The sequence below is a fragment of the Podarcis liolepis genome, assembly GCF_965112155.1.
Source record: "Podarcis liolepis genome assembly, chromosome: 6".
NCBI lineage: Eukaryota > Metazoa > Chordata > Lepidosauria > Squamata > Lacertidae > Podarcis > Podarcis liolepis.
The window spans coordinates 76,666,755-76,689,486 of record NC_139559.1 but is presented as its reverse complement, the minus strand read 5'-3'; the positions used below and the strand labels follow the sequence as shown (position 1 = coordinate 76,689,486).

The following is a 22,732-nucleotide window of genomic DNA, read 5'->3' as shown; positions in this document are numbered from 1 at the left end:
TGAAAGACACTGGCAGTATAAATCTTTAACTGATACAGTACACGGAGCAGCAGAATGAATTTGACACAGATGTCACACTTTGTGACTCGTAGAAAAATGTCCTTTATGAAGCTTAACTCACTGGCTAAACTTCAGAGAACAGAGACGGGTGGATGCAGTTCTCCAGTTCAGCTGCCCTATTTCACACAGGACTTTACTTGCTACTAGCCTGCAACTCATGAGATGCCCTTTGCAACTCATGAGATGCCCTTTGCCATTTGCCAAATGAGGGCAAATAGGGAATTGGAGGAGTCTGAAATACAAAAATCCGCCAGTTTGGAAAGCCTTAGTTATGATGCCTCAGAATTTAGAGTTCGTTCTAGGGTTTGTCTCCATTTCCACTGCAATCCTGTCCACATCACCATACCCTCCTCCAACCAAACATAATACCCTTGAAAAGGATTGGAAGGAAGGGACTGGTGATGAGAAGGGCTTGCTTCTCATCAAGACAGGAAAAGAGTAAGCCTTACTCTTGAATGGAAATGAGCTCCTATGTGATGAAACATCAGGTTCCTGATGAGGAACCTGAGATTTGAAGTTTTCTCTGCTTCCCTACTCTGATTGGGAGGCAGGGGAAACTACAGATCCCATGCTCTCCAGCAGGAAACAGCATTCACCAACATGCACATCAATTCTCATACTGGAACCAAGCCCTTCTCACTTCCATTTATTTCCCTCCCTTGCCAAGGATAGTCAAGATGTTGGTTTTTTAACGACTCAGAATTGGGTTGTTATTTTAAAAACATTTATTAGAAAAGCTTTTTTCTTTTTTAAGTGACTTCTGCAGCAAGCCAAGTGGAGCTCATCCATCACCACCTTTCATGCAGGCCACAGTTGCCCAAAGAGCTTCTGCAAACTTTGGCAGACTTCTCCCAACTCCCTGGCCCAAATTTAAATTGGAAGGACACTTTCTTCTTACAGTCTTAAACGTTTGCTTTTAGTGTGTGTAAAGAGTAAGACTCAGCTATGCAAAACTGCTATGATAGTGTTTGGAAGGTTGTGCTTGTAGACAGACCAACACAACATTATGGAGAAGTCAGGGGCGATATTACCAGAGATAAATGTTATGATAACGGGTCTCCATTCATTTCTTTCATTAATTCCTCAGCAGAAGAACCTGGACCACCTTCTATTCTATATTTATTTTGAGATATTTACTGAACTTCCAGATTTTTGTTTATTTAGGTATCATGTTGATTGTCTCCAAGGTTTAAAGAAGGTTATTTTCAACTTTGTAAGTCTGCTGTTGTAATTGATCCTATATGTTTGGCATTTATAGATATATTCTTTCCAAACACATGTAATGAGGACATATCATTCATGTACATTTTCCCCCTCTCTTGACATGATCCTTGGAATTGTTGTGGTTGTTTTGTATCGGTTTGTTTTAATTTTTTGTTTTAAAGAAAGAAAGAAAGAACAGCCCAACTAGAACTAACTAGGAAGACCTTGAGGTCATAGTGGATAGGTCAGATGTCAACTTGGTATGTGGAGGCCATGAAAAAGACAAATTCTAGGAATCATTAGGAAAGGAATATAAAATAAAAACTGCCACGGCTGTTCTGCTGTTATACAAATCTATGCTGTGGCAACATTAGGAATACTGTGTCCAGTTCTAGATGTCTCACCTCAAAAAGGATTTGGTAGTGTCAGAAAAGTTTCAGAAAAGGGCAGCCAAAATGATCAAAGGACTGGAACAAATGCCTTATGAAGAATGGTCGCAGCATTTGGGGCTTTTTAGTTTAGAGAAAAGGTGAGCAAGAGATGAGATAACAGAAGCACATAAAAGCATGTGTGGGATGAACAAAGATAAAGACAAGAAAAATTTCCTCTTTCACAGCAGAACCCATGGACATCCAATGTTCTGCTTCATTGGAAGGCTCAGGACAGACAAAACAAAGTCCTGCTTAGGTGCTCTACATAGGTGTCCAGTTGGTCGCTGTGAGAATAGGATGCTGGTCTAGATGGGGCTCTGGCCTGATCCAGAAATCTCTTCTTACGTTCTTAACCTCAGGGTAGTCTAGCCTATGCATTTGGAAGCAGGCAAGCCAAGAGCAGAAAATGCACACTGAGATTAGCAGAAAGCATGTTTTGGAAGTGAGACCTCACAGCTCACAAGGGTTTCTTTCATTTACTTCTTTTGGCCCTCCAGTTCACATTCATCATAAAATGTTTCTTTAAATAGTCTGAAAAGGGCATCCATTATTCCGATAGCTTGTGGTTCTAAAACAGGATGGCTACCAAATTATCCCCCTTCTTTTCATATTTATCCCATCAGGTTCTGGACCCAAATGTAAAAATCATTTTCACCTTACCAACTGAAATCCTTGGCGAGTTGCCTACAACACTTTCACAATGCTCTGCAGCTGAGATTGTATTTTTGAGATTATATTACACCTTGGGAAGGGGAAAGGTTCATAACAGGCACCTGCCGCAACAGGTTTTGACAGAGCAAAGAGGCTGCTTACCTGTCTGCAGCTTCCAGAAGGTGGCTGCGTATGCATATTATAAACTGAAAGGCCTGAGGGGAAGCAGGACTGGTGTTCTGTCTTTTGGAAGCTGAACAAGATTAAACCTCAGCCCACGCTCTTACCTACTGGTGAGGAAGTGAAGAGAATAAAACAAATGCTTCAGGAGATGACTAATAAGGTGTCTCCTGTTGTAGCATAGTTTGGGCCATAGATCAGCCAGGCACCCAAGTAATAATTTCTCAAAACTGCTTTTAAAAGCTTAGACCACACTTCCCCTTTTTTCTACCTGTTTTGCTTCCAACCCCCCAAACTTGAAATGAGCTTGTGGAGCTGAACAGTCATTGAATTGCCTGGACTTGCCGATCAGAAGGTAGGCGGTTCGAATCCCCGCGATGGGGCGACCTCCTGTTGCTCAGTCCCTGCTCCTGCTAACCTAGCAGTTTGAAAGCCCGTCAAAGTGCAAGTACATAAATAGATACCGCTCTGGCAGGAAGGTAAACAGCGTTTCCGTGCGCTGTTCTGGTTTGGTCAGAAGCGGCTTAGTCATGCTGGCTATGACCCAGAAGCTGTGCACCAGCTCCCTTGGCCAGTAAAGCGAGATGAGCGCCACAACACCAGAGTCGTCTGCAACTGGACCTTACGGTCAGGGTCCCTTTACCTTTTTACTGTTTGCCAAATAAATACTGTCTCTGCCTAGAGCAGGGAAGCTTTCTAAAGACAGAAATGAGGTTGGCTGTATGTATCAGCAAGCTGCAGCTATGGAGGCAGAGGAAGGGAGTTCTTACCACTTTTTTGGAGTCAGTGGAAGCCTACAGTACTAAAAAGTGACTAGGGAAGAGGGAGCTCCATTTGGCTCCCTGGAACTTTACCACTTCCATGGTTTCCCCCCGCAGATCATCACCAATATTGGGGCTGGGCTTGCACCACAGGTTGTGAACTTAGGACTCTCCTAAGTGGATTCTGACTTGGCAGGTACAAAATTTCCTTCAGTATGCATGGAGCTTTGGGTTTCATCAGGGTAAAAGGATCATCATCGTCATCGATTGATGCAAGAGTACATGCATGAAATCTTTCATCCAAATGTTCTTTCTCATAGAAGCAGCTGCTAACATGAAATCAGTCCAGCATTATAAATATCAGGGAAGATTTATCTATTTTAAAAAGTGAACAAAATCAGGTCTTCAAATTCTTCCAAACGGGAGCCATCAAATTACATTTCTACAAGTCCAGCAACACGTATGCATCATAATAAAACATCCTAGTATGTAAAAAGCAAATATTGTGGCCAAACATACAGTCCACTTTCTAAAGGGAGACAAAACAGCAGCAGCAGGTCACAGTAAAAATATAGTTTTTACAAGCAAGGGCAAAAAAATTGCTCATCTTTCTGTGTGCAAATGACTGGCAGGGGAACAATTATTCTTTGGCTAAGCCTAGAATGCAAGAAAACCTACAAGCAAATTCAATTCAATTTTATTGTTTCATAGGAAGTTCTGTATCCAGTTTTGTGTATATGTACATACAATTCATGTACAGTATTGTTTATCCAAATCTGCTATCCGTTTAAACCAGTGCCAGAGCTAAATCTGCCAAAATGGACTCTGACAACAGGTATTATGTTAAAAGAAAGAAGTGACAAGAGAGAATGATGACTGGTAGCAGTCATAAGTGAAATAAATGAATCTGCTTAACAAATTCAGTTTTGCATAAGTGGGTCTCTTTAACGATGAGCCAAGAAACCTGGTCGTCTCCCGTTTTTGCTACTGCTGCATATGCCAAGTTTAAACTTACTCAGAATAATTCTTCACATCAACAGCAGGTAGCTATTGTTTTGTTTCTCTAGCCATTGCTCTGGCTTGTTTAAGATGTATGGAAAACATATTCCTAAGATGATCAGATACAACAGTGAAATATTCCTACTGCGTGCATGCACGCTTCCAAAATAAATTTGCACTCCTTATAAATAATGTGGGTGTGACATAGTGAGGTATTCATTGGCAAGGTTGATTTAAGTATATCAAAACTACTTTCAAATACTGTACACTAGTGAATTCTTGGCTGCAGAAACTACAAACAAGGGCATCTTGGGTAGTCTGGGTGTTTCAGAAGTGGCATGAGAGCTGTTCTTCTGCAGGTTTATCCCATAGATGGTGCTGCTGTAGCATTTAAAGGGATGCCGGCATTTGAGAGGGACCTTTATAAAAGTTCCTTAGTAAAGGTAAAGGTACCCCTGCCCGTACAGGCCAGTCTTGCCAGACTCTAGGGTTGTACGCTCATCTCACTCTATAGGCTGGGAGCCAGCGCTGTCCGCAGACACTTCTGGGTCACGTGGCCAGCATGACGAAGCTGCATCTGGCGAGCCAGCGCAGCACACGGAACGCCATTTACCTTCCCGCTGGTAAGCGGTCCCTATTTATCTACTTGCACTTAGAGGTGCTTTTGAACTGCTAGGTTGGCAGGCGCTGGGACCGAACGACGGGAGCGCACCCCGCCGCGGGGATTCGAACCGCCGACCATGCGATCGGCAAGTCCTAGGCGCTGAGGTTTTACCCACAGCGCCACCCGCGTCCCTAGCGCCACCCGAGTTCCTTAGCTCATTATTATTGCTGCTGTCCCAGCTATGCAAGAATGGTTTAGTTAGCTCCCACCATGTGGTGGCAAGCTTTTAAATGTTACAGCATAAATCAGCTCCCCTAACTGTAACGTATGATATAGGTAAAGGACCCCGGACGGTTAAGTCCAGTCAAAGGTGACTATGGGGTTGCGGCACTCATCTCGCTTTCAGGCCGAGGGAGCCGGTGTTTGTCCACGGTTTTCCGAGTCATGTGGCCCCTTGACTAAATCGCTACCGGTGCATAGAGGACTGTAACGAGTGCCAGAGCGCACGGAAACACTGTTTACCTTCCCGCCGCAGTGGTACCTATTAATCTACTTGCACTGGCATGCTTTCGAACTGCTAGGTTGGCAGAAGCTGGGATAGAGCAACGGGAGCTCACCCTGTTGCGGGGATTCGAATGCAGACCTTCCAATCAGCACACCCAAGAGGCTCAGGGGTTTAGATCACAGCGCCACCCACGTCCCCTGTCTGAGGATCCATTGTTACTCAGCCAGTGATATGTTTGCTATTTCCCCTCTTTTTCACCGCATGCTTCTCCAAGAATGTCTGTGAAAGGGTAATAATAAGGGCAAGCAACACTCCTCAGTAGGAGCATCAGATTTTTCAATAACTTTTCTAAGAGTTTCAATTAATCTGTAAAGTGTGGACTCATGGAAGATTGCAGCCGTTACTTCTGTGATTAGAAAAGTGTATTGGTTTTTAATTACTTGCTGCATTAGAGGATTTTTTAAGGTTTTAATTTCTTCTTGATTGGTGAGCTACTCTGGAAACTTTGGGATACAGAGCAGGGTAGCAATGTATGGAATGAATCCGATTGTTCCATTTTAAAAATGAATCTGATTGTGCCATTTTAAAAATGTGAAGTAGTCGCTGCTATGTTCTCTGAGCGCCTGCTTCAGATATTTAACTAGTTTTAATTGGCACTTTATGGGGCGGTGGGATAGCTCTTTTCTATTTTGTTCTGGGATCTAAGTTCAGTTCACTTGCCAGTCAGGATGGCACAGTGTGACTTTAGGCAAAACGTTCCCCATCTGTAAAATGGAATTTAATAGTGATAAAAGTTGCAGGGTTGCTGTGAAGACAATTGGAACAGCTAAACAGCATTCAGTGGACGCTGAACTGTTACATTGCCCATTAAGGTCATTCTTCTCCTCAACTCCATCAGCCAATTTTAGTATTTCCAAACTTTTATTCTTACTTACAGAGGTTGTTCAACACCGTAGTACCAATTATTACCTCAGATTACAGGATTCAGATATCCTATTACAGAGCAATCCTCCTTTCCTCAGAAATTAATCCTATTGGGTTCAATGGATCTTTCTCCCAGGTAAGCGAAAAACATTCAAGTAATTAAAAATGATAACGGCTTAATCTCAAACTATTACGTTGAGTCCTGCATTTCAGTTAATCACAGGCCCAATTTCATCCTAGGGCTTCAGGGGGTGTGTGGATACTGTGAAAATGATTAAAATATGATGTATTGACTTTTTATATATAAAGTGATTTGCTAATCCTCTGAATTAGGGTTGCTAAATAAGCAAACACTGTTCGCCCAACAGAAATGAATTTTCAAGATGAGATAGCCAAAATGATCAAGACTAGTATAATGTCTCCTGAGAATACTGTGTTTGGGGCGGGGGCAATAGGAACCCACCCCCTTGATAAATAAACGTATCCAGTTATCAACCAGCTACCATTTCAACTGAATGATTATGTCTCTGACAATGCCTGAATTTGTCCAATTCAAGAGCCAACAAAGAACGAAAGAGAACCCTAATAATATTGGGAAATTCATGCCTACTGTGACTCTGTTCCATGCCCATGCTGAATTCAGGGATAGCTCAAATTTCTTAGTATTTTTATCCAAACAAGCATGGGAGGAAAAACGAATGAATTCCAAGTGCAGCATTGTAATAAGCAAAACGTAAAATAGGACAGATCATGAAGCTGAGGCACCAATACTTTGGCCACCTCATGAGAAGAGAAGATTCCCTGGAAAAGACCCTGATGTTGGGAAAGATGGAGGGCACAAGGAGAAGGGGACGACAGAGGATGAGATGGTTGGACAGTGTTCTCGAAGCTACAAACATGAGTCTGACCAAACTGCGGGAGGCAGTGGAAGACAGAAGTGCCTGGCGTGCTCTGGTCCATGGGGTCACGAAGAGTCGGACATGACTAAACGACTAAACAACAAAAAAATAGAATTTAAGGAAAAACATCGGCTTCCAACCTGAGCTCCCTTCCACCAACATGAGAGATGACTAAACTTTCATAATTAATTTTCTTCACAATGGCCAGTTGTTGTTGTTTTTTTAAAAAAATGTCAGTTGTGTTTATAGTTCTTTCTAGTTCTAAAATCTTGCAGTGCAATCCTATAAAGTCTACTCAGAAGTACAGTGGTGCCTCGCAAGACGAAATTAATCCATTCCGCGAGTCTCTTCGTCTTGCGGTTTTTTCGTCTTGCGAAACACGGCTATTAGCGGCTTAGCGGCTATTAACTGCTTAGCGGCTATTAACGGCTTAGCGGCTTTAAGAAAAAGGAAATAAACTCGCAACAAGTCACAAGATGTTTCGTCTTGCAAAGCAAGCCCATAGGGAAATTCGTCTTGCGGAACGACTCAACAAACGGAAAACTCTTTTGTCTTGCGCGTTTTTCGTCTTGCGAGGCATTCGTCTTGCGAAGTACCACTGTACATTCTATGGCGTTTCCTGTTCCCAGGAAAGCAGGTATGGAATTGCAGTCTGAATGCAATGGATGGTTGTTTATTTTTATATAATTATTTGTATTTGGGACTTTCCAGCCGTTTATTTTCTGTATTTGTTGGTTTTAGTATTGCATTCTACACAATTTCAGTATGGATATCCCTGCTCTGTGGAACAGTATTCCTGTCAAGATACAACAGAAACCCACTCTCTGCATTTTCCACAAACAGCAGAAGCCATTTTTGTTCCAACAGCCTTCTCTCTCAGCTGGATAAATGCGTCTATTTTGTGTTGTTTTTGTTTTGTTTTCAAACAAAACTTTTGGTGTTCAAAGGTTTTGGGCAGTTTGAGGTGTACTTCGCCTTGAGATGATGGTGTAGAAGGCAATTAAAACATTAATGATGATGGCAACAACATCCACCCACCTTGGGAGTATTTGGTGAAGGGCAGGGTTATAATTAATAAAAAAAGCCTTTGGTGCAGGGCCGAATAACATATGGACTGTTATGTACTGAAGTTCTCACCCTGGGCCAGCAGGGGGATACTGTAGATAGTTATGCAAATAAGGGATCGAAAGTGACATTCAGTGATTGGATAGTTTTAGAAAATTGTTACAGTTACATTGTACTGGAGCTCTATATAAGCAGGCTGACTGAGCCCTTCAGTTCAGTTCTGTCCTGGCCTGTGAATAAACAAGAGCTGTTTGAAGAACTGCTGTGTCGTCTGATATGTTCACCCACAACTTAACATGGACTGTTAGAAAATTGCTCATGGTACAGGAAATGGGAACACTGCAAGACTTTCATGGCTTCTCATTTGTTTCTAGTTTTTTAAGGTCTGAAGCTATTCTCTCCCCATCCCAACCCCAGTCAGGTTATGATGTTGGAAGAAGTTAGGATGTGAGGAAATGGCACTGGGAGAGAGCAGCTTTTGCATTGTGAGATAAGATGTAGAAAGTATTAGGCATCCTCTCCACCCCCAAACACTGATTCTCCTCTGCCCTAGATTTGTGCTTATAAGCAGACATGCTCAGAAAGCATTTATCTCAGGGGTCAGCAGACTTATTCAGCAGGGGGCCAGTCCACTGTCCCTCAGACTTTGTGGGGGGCCGGACTATATTTTGAACAGAAAAAATGAACAAATTTCTATGCCCCACAAATAACCCAGAGATGCATTTTAAATAAAAGGACACATTCTACTCATGTAAAAACACGCTGATTCCCGGACCGTCCGCGGGTCGGATTGAGAAGGCAATTGGGCCGGATCCGGCCTCCGGGCCTTAGTTTGCCTACCCATGATTTATCTGTTAGTATGACACCTACCTCCTCTGTGTAACAGATCCAACAATATGTGCACTGGATTTCTTGCACAAATGGGTAGAATTTCTTCAAAACATGCATGGTTCCGCTGCCTGAAATCATGATCACAATACAACACACTCTCGAGAGAAGTTTCAGCTAGTATCACAACAGTCTGATAAACTTTCCCATTTTCTCCTTGTAACACTAAAACAACAATGACTTATAAATGAGGTTCAAGGTTGGTAAACAAATGCGGGTGGATACATCAGTTGATAGTCAAAATGATATAGCATTTTTTGTTAAATATGGTTGGTCAAATCACCATTAAAATTTTGAAAAAATAAAAATAAAAGCTCCTTTATTTTCATAAACACTTTATTTCTTTGCTAATGCCAATGTTTGGAATATAAATTACTTTCACTTTGAACCGTTACCAGTGGAAACGCTGCAGAAAAGCAATAATTAATGCACCATTTGTAAATTAATTCTTTACCGTAAAAAGGAAAAAAAGCTGTGCACTAACCTGACACTTCGATTAGGTTTGACTTAACGGACTTGATATTTCAATCCCATACACACTTACCTGGGAGAAAGTCCCACTGAATGTAATGGGAACTTGCACCTAAGTAGAAATGCATGGGATTATGCTCTGAAATATTTTAATAGACTAATTCTGAAGCAAAGGAACATTAAATTAATGTAACTCATAGCTCCCCACGAAGAACCCATAGAATTGTAGCTGTGAGAATCACAAGAGTGCTATGAGACTCCTAGCAGCATCACAGAAACATCTATTTATTTCTTTGACATTTATTTCTTTGACATCTGTGGAACGCCCTCCCATCAGATGTCAAAGAAATAAACAACTATCTGATGTTTAGAAGACATCCGAAGGCAGCCCTGTTTAGGGAAGTTTTTAATGACTGATGTTTTAATGTATTTTTAATCTTTTGTTGGAAGCCGCCCAGAGTGGCTGGGAAAACACAGCCAGATGGGTGGGGTATAGATAATAAATTATTATTATTATTATTATTATTATTATTATTATTATTATTATTAGAAACATGTTGGGGCAGAAGGCAAGAAGAACCATGGTTGTTACACAGATGTGTAAGTGGGGTGTTTTGTAGACATTTCCTTACTTTTGATATGTTACCGTAAGCAGTTAAACACCAGCTTTGCCCACAATATTAAGCCGTAACAAGTGTTCCAAGAAGGTTTGCCCAGCCATTCCAGGATGAAGGAAAGAAGATTCTTTGGCAATCCCTTGTACCAGGAGAAATGATGCCCTATACTCATTGCACAATAATGTTATCGATATTAATACAGTTAGCATGTATTCTTCACAAGACTGGACAAAAACCACTCTCAGTTACATAATTCTTACGTGTGTGTGTGTGTGTGTGTGTGTGTGTGTGTTTTAAAGCTCTGTAATATAATACAGTATATTCACATGATATATCACCATGGCTCCAAAAGGAACGATAATACCTTTAAACATTTCCATGACTAATTTTAAAAATACAGTTTAAAATATTTTCAAATCAAATTGTGAAGCAATGAAATGCACTGTAAGGTAATTACAAGATTTTTTTTTGCTTTTATATCTTTATATAAAAAGGATTTGCTCTTTGAACACACACATCCATATCTGGTGCCAACTCTGGCACTCTATCATAGCCTTTTGTTGAATGAAAGCACGGTAGCTATGCCTCTTCAATTTGATTTTACGAAGCCTTTGGTCAGACTCAGTGGTAGTGCTGCAGCAGCGTACGTTGTGAACTAACCCACCGTACGTTGTGACCTGAACCCTACAACACTTCTGATGAATCCTTTTTATTATTTGTGGATTCAAATTCTTCCTCTCTGGGAATCTTATCAAAAAGGTTTCTCGTGACCGTAAGAAATGTGTATATGTTTCCCAACACCAATTTCTGTTTACTTTTTCAGCTTTCTATATAAAGTATTTAAAATGTCTGAAATGAGAACGATTCAATCCTACTTTGCAGGAGTTTAAATCGGAATACCAAATCAGAAACGCCATGGTTGCACCAAGTCTTATTTCACTTTGATTTGATCATTACAAATATACAGCAAGTTAAAAAAAAAACATACTAAGATGAAACAGTCAATTTGCAAAAAAAGAAAAGAAAAAAAGGTATGATTCAACAAATGTCATGTGCTCTTGCGAGAAGAGTGCATAGGGCATTTCTGCAGCTGTCAAATACAGTAAATAATTCTGATTTAACCTCAGAGTTCAAGCAGGAAGCATTTCTAATTGTAAGTATTAGGTGCAACGTGTTCCCTTCAAGTTTTGTTCTAGGACTTCCTTCGTTTCCAGAGGTACATACTGTTTTCTGTCTTTCTGTAGTTTGGTCTCCCATAAACCATTATTTTAATATGTTGTCATTCTTCAGATACCATGTAAACTCTTCCATTCCAGTGCTTGGTGGTCCTCCATATAATTATTTTGAGGTCCTTAATGCACAGTTTTTGCAAAAAAAAAGGGCTGGCACTGAAGAATCTGCTACGCTTTAATAGGATTCCCCGCAGGCTTTGGATCATAACCGTATAGGAATGTAGCAGCTATTACAAGAACGGCTCCAAGGAAAAAAACACTGAAAGTGAAAAAGGGGGGGGGGAGAGAGAGACTTAAGACCATATACATTCATAAACTGGATATCATTTACTTCAATGTATTTATTTCATGACCAAAATGTTCGTTAGTTTTGCTTTTCCCATTTCCCATTTCCCCGTTCTTTTTACAAGCAGATATCTGGCTTTTCTCTTAACCTGGTCATATAATGAAACACCAGGACACATACAGAGGTCTGCAAAGGAACTGGAACAATAAAATAAAAGTGATAAAATAGCGCCTTATTAAATAGATGCAGTGAGCAAATATGAGACTTTTGCGCGGCAACACGACAGAACTTCCCAGCTTGCAAATGGTTACTGTTAAAGTCTCATGATGTTGTCTGAGAGAGAATTGGACAAAAAAGCCATTGTTTTGCTTTGGACACTTCCACAGGCATGGAAGACAGTGGCTTAGACTGAGAAGTCCAATATGTAGGCTGCAGGGTTCAAAATGGCTGAAAAAGTGTGCATCAAAATTCAGGGTATCAAAAAATTGTGGCTATCAAAAGAGTGGGCTTTCAAAATTCAGGCAAGTATGTACCTGCTCTAAGATATTTCCATTGGAGTTAAATATTTTTCTTCCGTTTCTGACTGAACGCACTGCTGGTGTGTTAATATTCTCTCTTAAAAGTATGCAAATAAGGAAAGGAAAGATTCTAATCAACTTATGTTCAACTTGGGAACATAAGAAACTGCTCAGTGGAGAATCAAACTGTTGGCTCGTCCAACTCAGTCAATGACTGGCAATAGCAGGGTTTTATAAATGGTATAAATGGTTTTTCCGAATCCTACCTGAAAAGCTCAATCTGATGTCATTCAGCGTGAGCAAGTCTGAGTCCTGTTTTTCCTGGTGGAAAAGCAGTTCCTTCAGCAAAAGTGTTTTTGTGAAAACCTCTGAGGATTGGGGATTTTTGCAAGCCCCAAATCAGTGACTTCGTCTGCTTGTATGACTATCACTGGCGTGTCAGGATTTCTGTAGAGAACTGCTATGGCAACAAAACTGCTGCGCTATCCTTACAAGCATACAGTGGTACCTCGGGTTAAGTACTTAATTCGTTCCGGAGGTCTGTTCTTAACCTGAAACTGTTCTTAACCTGAAGCACCACTTTAGCTAATGGAGCCTCCTGCTGCCACCGCGCTGCCGGAGCATGATTTCTGTTCTCATCCTGAAGCAATGTTCTTAACCTGAAGCACTATTTCTGGGTTAGCGGAGTCTGTAACCTGAAGCGTATGTAACCTGAAGCATATGTAACCCGAGGTACCACTGTACAATATTGGCTCCTGTTTATGATGGAGGAAGGAAGATTTTTGGCCTGAAGTTTCTTGCTGCTCAGCTGCAATTTCATGTGCTGTAGCACAGCCTTCAGGTAAGAGCGGGGTGATCGACACGGTACACCATCAAGGACTGTAATAGAGATCATTGCATCAAAAGCATGTACTACTCTGTTACTGAGCTACAATCCTGAGTGTCAAACAAGGGAAACCGTTGCAGGTGCCCTATCAATAGTGCCCCCCTTGTTTCCTGGCTCCCATTCTAAAGAAGAAGATGATAGAACTTTTATTCATTCTACCAGATGGTGTAACATGTCGATCACCCCTGTGCTTACCTGAAGGCTGTGCTAGAGCACGTGAAATTGCAGCTGAGCAGCAAGAAACTTTAGGCCCAAAATCTTCCTCCCTCCATCATAAACGGGAGCCAATATTGTATGCATGTAAGGGTAGTGCAGCAGTTTGGTTGCCATAGCAGTTCTCTACACAGAAATCCTGACACACCAGTGACAGTCATACAAGCAGACGAAGTCACTGATTCGGGGCTTGCAAAAATCCCCAATCCTCAGAGGTTTTCACAAAAACACTTTTGCTGAAGGAACTGCTTTTCCACCAGGAAAAACAGGACTCTGACTTGCTCACGCTGAATGACATCAGATTGAGCGTTTCACATCTGATGAGCAGAACTGGCACAGCTCAGCAATGGAGAAGAATCTGCAAAAGAAGTGGGTGGACCATGGAACTTGGAGCAGATAGGCGGGCAACAAGCTCCATCAATAAAAGCCTAATCTATATTGACCCTGCTGGGTGAGGCTTTGGAGGGCTTTAAATGGGCATGCCATTTGTGTGTCTAATCACCATTAAACTTTCTGAAAAACACCTAATCCCCACTGTTTAGTTTAGTTCGTTTACGGTTTGATTACAATTGCCAGGCAAATACTGATACAGTGGTATCTCGGGTTACAGACGCTTCAGGTTACAGACTCCGCTAACCCAGAAATAGTAACTCGGGTTAAGAACTTTGCTTCAGGATGAGAACAGAAATCACACAGCAGCGGCGTGGAAGCAGCGGGAGGCTGCTAAAGTGGTGCTTCAGGTTAAGAACAGTTTCAGGTTAAGAATGGACCTCCAAAACGAATTAAGTTCTTAACCCGAGGTACCACTGTACCTCAGTATGTACTGAATTAGAACTCAGGATGCCCAATATTAGTCCAACAACAGATGGTGAATATTGGTTTCAAAAATATATACAGTCCTACCTTGGTTGCCAAACACCTTGGAACTCCCGAACAATCAAAAACCAGAAGTGAGTGTTCCGGTTTTCAAACCATTTTCAGAAGCCGAACGTCCAGTCTGCCTTCCACAGCTTCCGATTGGCTGCAGGATGCTCCTGCAGCCAATCAGAAGCCGCATCTTGGTTTTCGAACAGTTCTGGGAGTCGAACGGACTCCTGGAACGCATTCTGTTCGAGAACCAAGGTATGACTGTGTTACTTGAATGTTATACCAGTGAAAATTAGTAGCAAACCAAAGCCGACTCAGCTAGATGTTTTGCACTCTGGCATACTGAATTTGATCATTTTCCTTATCTGAGTTAATGTTTGAGCTATTAATAATGGGCTTCTGGTTGAACTGTAACTTTAGTTATTGTAGATCTTGCAGATAGCACCTCAGATTTAAACACTAAACAAAATCAGGAACAGCAGATACAGAGATTATTATTTTTTTGAGGGGGAAAGAGGTAGAGCTCTTTTAAATGTCTTACAGTTGCTATCTGAACCATATGTACTTGTAATCAAGTTCCTCTGTATTCAATGAAACTCACAAAGAAGGGGGTTTTTTTGGGGGGGGGACACAAATTCATAATATGGTTTTACATAAAGATATATGCCACCTATTTCAAAGAATCACCCTGAAAAATATTTGAGTCCAGATTAATATGGAAGTAGTCTAAAATGCCGTAATTTCATATTTCCTTCCCTGAAAAGCAAAACACTGTGACCATTATTCTTTGCATATGTTGATCTTAGCGAAAACGAAAAGTAGTATGTTTGGCTCAGAATAAACCCACTGAAATAAAGGGCCAAATTAAAAAATATTTCAGTTGAATGGTTAACAGCCATGCTTGGAGTTTTTCTTTTTCAAAAAAACAAATTAATTAATAATAAACTGGGGGAGCAATTTTTATTGGAATCGCAACATGGAGGGAAATGAGTTGCGACATTTGCAGGAGCAGGGGGTTCGTCATGTTGCTGGGGAGAGAAGGGTTATATCTCCTCTCCCTGAAGGCTGTGGTCATGATAAGACTCATGTCTCCAGCAATTCGGTCTTAACATTTAAAAAATGTGCATCACCAGGCTACACAAGAACTGCAAAGTTTATGTCTAGCTTAACACCAAGAACAGTGTAGTCAGTTTAATGAAGTAAATCAGTGCAATTCAGGCATAAAAACTGAGTCGGTCTGAAAGAAGCATGTGAAAAGGTACTGAAATAGTGACACAAGCGACCAAAAATGTGCATTTTATAACCTTTGATAGACTCCAACTAGAATCTATATTTTGTAATCCGCATGACAACCACCATTCTCCACGATAAAATACAAAGGCTGCATCCTATTGCAAAGTATTTAGAGTGCGTACTAACCTAAGCAGTTAAATTTACTTAAAATCAGTTGAGACACAAATTTCAAGTTATTTATATAACGTACTCTTACCTTGTAGGGACAAAATCTTGCAGCCAGAAGTATGAGATTAATGTTGACAGTATAATAGACAAAGATGTTGCAAATCCTTTTAAAATGTTGTCTGCATATTTTATAACAGCAGCTATGACAAGGCCTCCAAGTGCCTGACAAAACATTGAAAAGTAAGTTGTCATCATAATTGAAAACTTCGAAGAAGAGGCCTTCCTTACCATGCAAAGAAAATGGAAGGCTGTCTTCTCAAAGATGGCACCTCCCCTAGGGCTTCTGTATGTATTGCAATAAATAGGTATTTGTTAACACTAACATGTAGGGCAGGGGTCAGCAAACCTTTTAAGCTGGGGGCCAGTCCACTGTCCCTCAGACCTTGTGGGGGGCCGGACTATATTTTGGGGGAGAAGGACAAATTCCTATGCTCCACAAATAACCCAGAGATGCATTTTAAATAAAAGGGCACATTCTACTCATGTAAAAACAAGTTAATCTCCAGAGCGTCCACAGGCCGGATTTAGAAGGCGATTGGGCCGCATCCGGCCCCCGGGCCTTAGTTTGCTTACTCATAATTTAGGGTGAGGAAGTTCAAAATTATATTACATTAATAATAGGGCTGTCAACTGAATAAAGAAAAGTTAGTTGATTAATTGGGGTTTTGTCAATTAAATCTGCATAAATCTGCATATGAATAATCTGAAGTAAAAAACGAAACTCTTGTAAGATGACACCTGCACATGTCACAAAAGGCACCGTCTTAGAAGAGACATTATGCTTTGTGTTAGAAGTTTGATTTGGTGGTGGAATTTGCCAACATACGTATATTTCAGTTTAGGAAAAATAATGTCTGATGGGGGGAGGGGCTGTTTAATAAGTCAAAGTATTTTAAACTAGTAATTGAACTGAACACAGTGGTACCTCGGGTTACATATGCTTCAGCTTACATACGCTTCAGGTTACAGACCCTGCTAACCCAGAAATAGTGCTTCAGGTTAAGAACTTTGCTTCAGAATAAGAACAGAAATCGTGCTCCAGCGGCACGGCAGCAGCAGGAGGCCCCATTAGCTAAAGTGGTGCTTCAGGTTAAGAACAGTTTCAGGTTAAGAACGGACCTCCGGAGCGAATTAAGTACTTAACCCAAGGTACCACTGTAAAGATAATTGACCCTCCTCAATAAGATGCAGCGGTACTTATCCCAGAAAACTGACATGTTTATCCTGTGAGAGAATAAGTTCTGCTGGTTTTTGTGTAAAATGTAATTCTGGATGCGTTACCTGCAGAATGACGACTATCCAGGTGAGCTGGTTGTAACCTTGAAAAAATCCATTCTTCGATACAAGTTCCCCATCATAAATGTAGACGCCCATCAAGCCAAATATGCTGCCAAAAAATCCTTTAAAAGACGAGACAGATTTTTTAAAGCACAGTGAAATGAACGGCAAAAATAAAAGAAGAAACTCTCTTAATTCACCTGAATGTAGAAGCGCAGGTTGGTTCCCCTCCTGCGCTAATTAATGTGCTCCTCATGGGGAATCCCGAATCATGTCCTGATACTTGCAACTAGTATAAAGTTCTGTCCGTTTACTGGCAGGTGCTGGACATAGGTAGAAAGTAAACTGGCTGCCTCTCCTGTTCAAGGCCTTTGTTATGATTTTTTATCCTTAGCCGCCAGACCAGAGTGGGAACTCCCTCGCCTAGGTCCACCAACCAAGCGTCACCCTATTGATTGCCCATGATTGGGCAGTTTGAGCTTTAGACTTGGTAGGCTGTTCTGCCCTGCAATGTGGCTTGCCAGGGAATTTATGCCAGCTGGCTGCTGGAACATGACTGCTCGCCACCCTGGGCATGGTGTTCAGCCCACGACAGTTGAAACTGGCGCCCACCCAGAGCAGGATATTATGATATTTAAAGCCCTAAACAACATGCTCACAGCATATCTGTCAAAAGGAATGTCTTTCCCCTTAGATTTGAAAATGTATTTATTAAAGCAAGCTTTTAATTTGTGAGTCTGTCACTTTTAAGAGTTTCCCCTTTTGAAAAGACTATTTTGCTCTGAAGCTACGAGTTCTTCATTTTGAGCCTACGTTTTTGCATTTTTATTAGCTGCAAACTATTTTATCGATCATTGCTTTTCTGTTTTATAAACACGAAGGAGCGTCTTCACCCCCATCGTTCTACCCAGACACTGAGGTCCAGCGCTGAGGACCTTCTGGCGGCTCCCTCCTTGCAAGAAGTGAAGTTACAGGGAACCAGGCAGAGGGCCTTCTTGGTAGTGGCGCCCGCCCTGTGGAATGCCCTCCCATCAGATGTCAAAGAGATAATCAACTATCTGATGTTTAGAAGACATCTGAAGGCAGCCCTGTTTAGGGAAGTTTTTAATGACTGATGTTTTAGTGTATTTTTAATCTTTGTTGGAAGCTGCCCAGAGTGGCTGGGGAAACCCAGCCAGATGGGCAGGGTATAATTTATTATTATTATTATTATTATTATTATTATTATTATTATTATTATTATCATCTGCTTTGGGAGCAATTTGTTACAGGAAAGCGGTGTGCCAATTGTCGCTTGTGAAGAAAGCTGGCATATACAGTTTAAAATAAATAAACAGAATAAAATTATGGGCCTCCCCACTTTTAAAAATCTGCTTTAAAATTCTCTGTCTTTCTCAGTGCATGGGTTCCAGAATGCCAGGGATGCTCGCGTGGGGTCAGTTCCAAGAATTTCAATATATATGCGTTTTTCTGTGTCTGCTGAAGCCTTGGAACCAAACCCACTTGCAAAATGCAATCATACTGCAAATGCATTTTTATTTTCCTGTGCTTTTTTAAAAAAATTGCAGTTACATTTTACTGTTATAGTTATTTTACTGTGTAACCAATACTGGATTTTTCAATGCTGCCTTGAGTGCATTTAGGAGAAAGGCAATTAGCAAAATTAATAAGGATGGATTCAACTGCTAACATGAGGTCTCATAGCACAACTGTACAGTCAATTCAGATCTAACCTATGAACTGGAGAGGAGCTTTTCTACAGGTTCATAATATATCTCTACAAATATACATGCAATCATATTTTTAAAATGGCAGTCCATAATCCTGTAATCAGTTGTTGAGAAATGATATATTTTGTTTTAAACAAAAGGAATTCATGTGTGTTTTTATTACACAATTCTGTTACAGACATAGGAGGAGGGATTTAAATATTCATCAAGAAAATGTTTGCAGGGAAACTTGATATTTCCAGTTTATTTTTAAAATAAATGCATAGCATAAATAACTGCCACATTAGGATTATGCTTTAAATTGGAAACATGTAGTCAAATTTAATCTACTTCTAGTACAATACATGAGCCAGGATCCAAAGTCTTATCCTAGTTTTGCCCGTGAACTTGCGACACTTCAGACGGAATGTTTGACTTTTTAATCTTTAAACAGAGGACCCTCGTGGAAAATGACAAAGCATTAAAAAATCCCCTAAAAGAGAATTTTAGTTGCACTGTGGTTTGGATCTCAGCCACCGTATTTAGCACCCATTAGATGATATCAAATCAAACAAAACAAGCTGACTCAGACGTTAAATGAACAACAATTGTATTCCGAACAGGATGCAGCGTTTATAGAGTTCCTGTTAGCAAAGTTAATGGCAAAGTTGGCATATGCTTCTGTAACAATTTATTTACACAAAAGCATGTTGAGGTACTCTGATTAGATTCTGCTGGAAATCTGAATCTCCGTTCTGTGTTTCTCTCGAAACAAGACTCACCCAACTGAATGTTCCTGATCCATACTGACTGTTTTGTTTCTTTCAAGATTTTCTCAAAATACACTCCAGCAAATCCACTTGAAAAGCAGGCTATGAGTACTGCCATCAGGCCCACAAACTGTGATCCTGCTGAGAGTTCTTTAGTGGCTGCTTCTTGTGAATCTGATGGCCACTAAAGGAAATGAGCAAAATAAAACATGTATATTAATATCGTACAACAGGTTGCCAAATAGAATTTAACGTAGAGCAGAAGTTTGTCCGTTGTTCTTGCTGACAAGAAGCGAAAAGAGGCAATGAAATACCAGAAACATTTCCCATCCAGCTCTGGTTTAGTCCTTATTCACATCTTTATACCCATGAGCAGCTATTGATGGCATTCCAAGTTTGCAGTGAATCAAACTGTACTGACAATAGAATTGGGTTTTTAATAAGTCCCTTTAAAAGCTGCATGCCTAGGCATAAAGGTAAAGGTAAAGGGACCCCTGACCATTAGGTCCAGTCATGGCCGACTCTGGGGTTGCAGCACTCATCTCATTTTATTGGCCGAGGGAGCCGGCATACAGCTCATGTGGTCATGTGGCGAACCACAGCGAACCACAGCAGCGCACAGAAATGCAGTTTACCTTCCCGCCGGAGAGGTACCTATTTATCTACTTGCACTTTGACGTGCTTTCGAACTGCTAGGTTGGCAAGAGCAGGGACCAGACAATGGGAGCTCACCCCATCGCGGGGATTCGAACCGCCGACCTTCTGATCGGCAAGTCCTAGGCTCTGTGGTTTAACCCACAGTTTGGGCAACTTTTTGGTTTGTGGCTCTAAACATATTCAGGCTGCCCTGATGTTTATGCAGAAGCCAGTCCCACGTATCTCAATGAGACAAACTCTCATATAAGTGTGCATGTGCTGGTAGTTCAAGGTTGCATCCCTGTGGACACTTAATTGTGACTTCCGAGAAAACATGCTTTGGACTGGGCTGCACATTTGCAAGGTTAAGCATGTTTACCTGAGACTAAGCCTTACTGAATACAGAGAGCCATGTTTCCAAACAAACACAAACAGAACTGTGCTGTAACGCATGCTAATAAAAACATCTAGTTCTTAACCCAGTCTTCTGAAGCGTTTTGGGGTTTTTCAGGTTTACTATTTTATTAAATGCTGTTTGTGTGTTACCTAACCAGGCAGAGGGCCTTCTCAGTAGTGGCGCCCTTCCTGTGGAATGCCCTCCCTTCAGATGTCAAGGACATAAAAAACTACACAACTTTTAGAAGACATCTGAAGGCAGCCCTGTATCAGGAAGTTTTTAATGTTTTATATATGCTGTGAGCTGCCCAGAGTTGCTGGGGAACCCCAGCCAGATGTGCAGGAAACAACAACAACAGCAACAACAACTAATCCAGCAAGTCCTTCAACAGATGTTCAACAATGGAGCACTGAATTCTATGTTTTGTAAGTGGTGCCCCTAAAGAGCTAGGTACATTTACTGGTGACATGGCCTATATCTCAGGATCATATCACAGAACAGAATGCATAAATTGAACATGCAAAATGTGTTTAGGACAGTATTTATTCTGCTACTTCTTTCCAAAATAACAATATTATTAAACAGTGCCCAAAAGAGTTGTGAACGTTTGGCCCATTTTGCTCTGCAGCGTCACCATCTGCTTATCACTGTTCAATTAATCAGGAGTTCAGTGCACCCTGATGAGTGAATCACAAACAGAGATCCAGGGAGGGACGTTTATTGACAAAAGAGCTGATTGCAATTGTGTTCTATTTCTTTATTCCTCTTTTGCCATTTAGTATCCAATTATGAGGGACGCGGGTGGCGCTGTGGGTTAAACCACAGAGCCTAGGACTTGCCGATCAGAAGGTCAGCGGTTCGAATCCTGCGATGGGGTGAGCTCCCATTGCTCGGTCCCAGCTCCTGCCAACCTAGCAGTTCGAAAGCACGTCAAAGTGCAAGTAGATAAACAGGTACCGCTCTGGCGGGAAAGTAAACGGCGTTTCCGTGCGCTGCTCTGGTTCGCCAGAAGCGGCTTAGTCATGCAGGCCACATGACCCGGAAGCTGTCTGTGGACAAACGCCGGCTCCCTGAGCCAGTAAAGCGAGATGAGAGCTGCAACCCCAGAGTCGGTCACGACTGGACCTAATGGTCAGGGGTCCCTTTACCTTTACTATCCAATTATGGATTTTTTGACACGAAAACAGAGTTCGCCCAGCTTCATTGCAACCAAGTTCAAACGCATGAAATGGATCCCGAGGTTCTGTTGCGCTTATTGATCTGCTTCACACAACATGCCAAGCCAAACGTTGGCTTAGGAAGACTGTGCAAATGTGCATGATCCCGGAAAGAAACACCATTATTAGTGGGGCTCAGTCCGTAGGCAACATGTCAAAACTATCCTTCATGTGTTCTTTTACAACAGTTTTTGTCAGCAGAATAGAGAACACACAATATATCTTATTATGAGACTCCTTCCTGGCCAATCTTAAAACACCCTTCTGAAAATGTTCCTAGAAGGTACCAGTACATTTATTACTAAGCAAGTGCCCAAATATTTAAATGTTTTAAAGTCTCTTGGATCTTCTTGGATATTTTACTGGGGCTATGATTTGTACAGTGGTACCTCGGGTTACAGACGCTTCGGGTTACAGACTTCGCTAACCCAGAAATAGTACCTCGGGTTAAGAACTTTGCTTCAGGATGGGGACAGAAATCCTGTGGTGGTGGCGCTGTAGCAGCGGGAGGCCCCATTAGCTAAAGTAGTGCTTCAGGTTAAGAACAGTTTCAGGTTAAGAACAGACCTCCAGAATGAATTAAGTTCTTAACCCAAGGTACCACTGTACTCTTTATTGTCTCATTTCTCAGCTGATAGCATCTGCAGTCAATGGATAAACTGATCTGGGAATCAACATTTAATAAGGATTCCACCCCCATTCTCTCATTTATACATATCAATAAAAAAACAATCCTCCCAGAACAGATTTAGGGGCCACAGAGGGAGAGAAGGAAGGGATGTTCCACCGTGCAGCTAAAATCCTTCGTTGGATACTACCAATGCTTTTTTCTAGGGAGATGCAGGGGTACGCATACCCCTAAACATTTTGTGAATCTGAGTCTGGTCTCATTGAGGAGCAGTATTTTAATATGAGTAGGATAATGAGAGTACCCCTAAACATTTTTTTGGGGGGGGGGAATCACTGGATACTACCCCAGGTATTAAGTAGTAAAGCAAATAAGA

General features: G+C 41.3%; 2 protein-coding genes across 3 annotated transcripts in view; both read right to left on the bottom strand.

Moving 5' to 3' along the window:
• The window catches only part of LOC310710274 (uncharacterized protein), a 982,430-nt gene that overhangs the window by 73,770 nt on the left and 885,928 nt on the right, over window positions 1-22,732 (bottom strand). The gene's annotated exons all lie outside the window — the stretch shown is intronic.
• Window positions 9,489-22,732, bottom strand: part of SLC35A3 (solute carrier family 35 member A3) — a 28,350-nt gene continuing 15,106 nt past the window's right edge. For both annotated transcript variants that reach the window (XM_083511219.1, XM_083511218.1), the window contains exons 5-8: window positions 19,491-19,662; window positions 17,003-17,121; window positions 15,750-15,883; window positions 9,489-11,749 (exon numbers count right to left, since the gene is read on the bottom strand). In XM_083511219.1, the coding sequence (XP_083367345.1) occupies window positions 11,659-11,749; window positions 15,750-15,883; window positions 17,003-17,121; window positions 19,491-19,662 (516 nt within the window). In that variant the 3' untranslated portion in view covers window positions 9,489-11,658. The remainder of the gene's footprint in view (window positions 11,750-15,749; window positions 15,884-17,002; window positions 17,122-19,490; window positions 19,663-22,732) is intronic.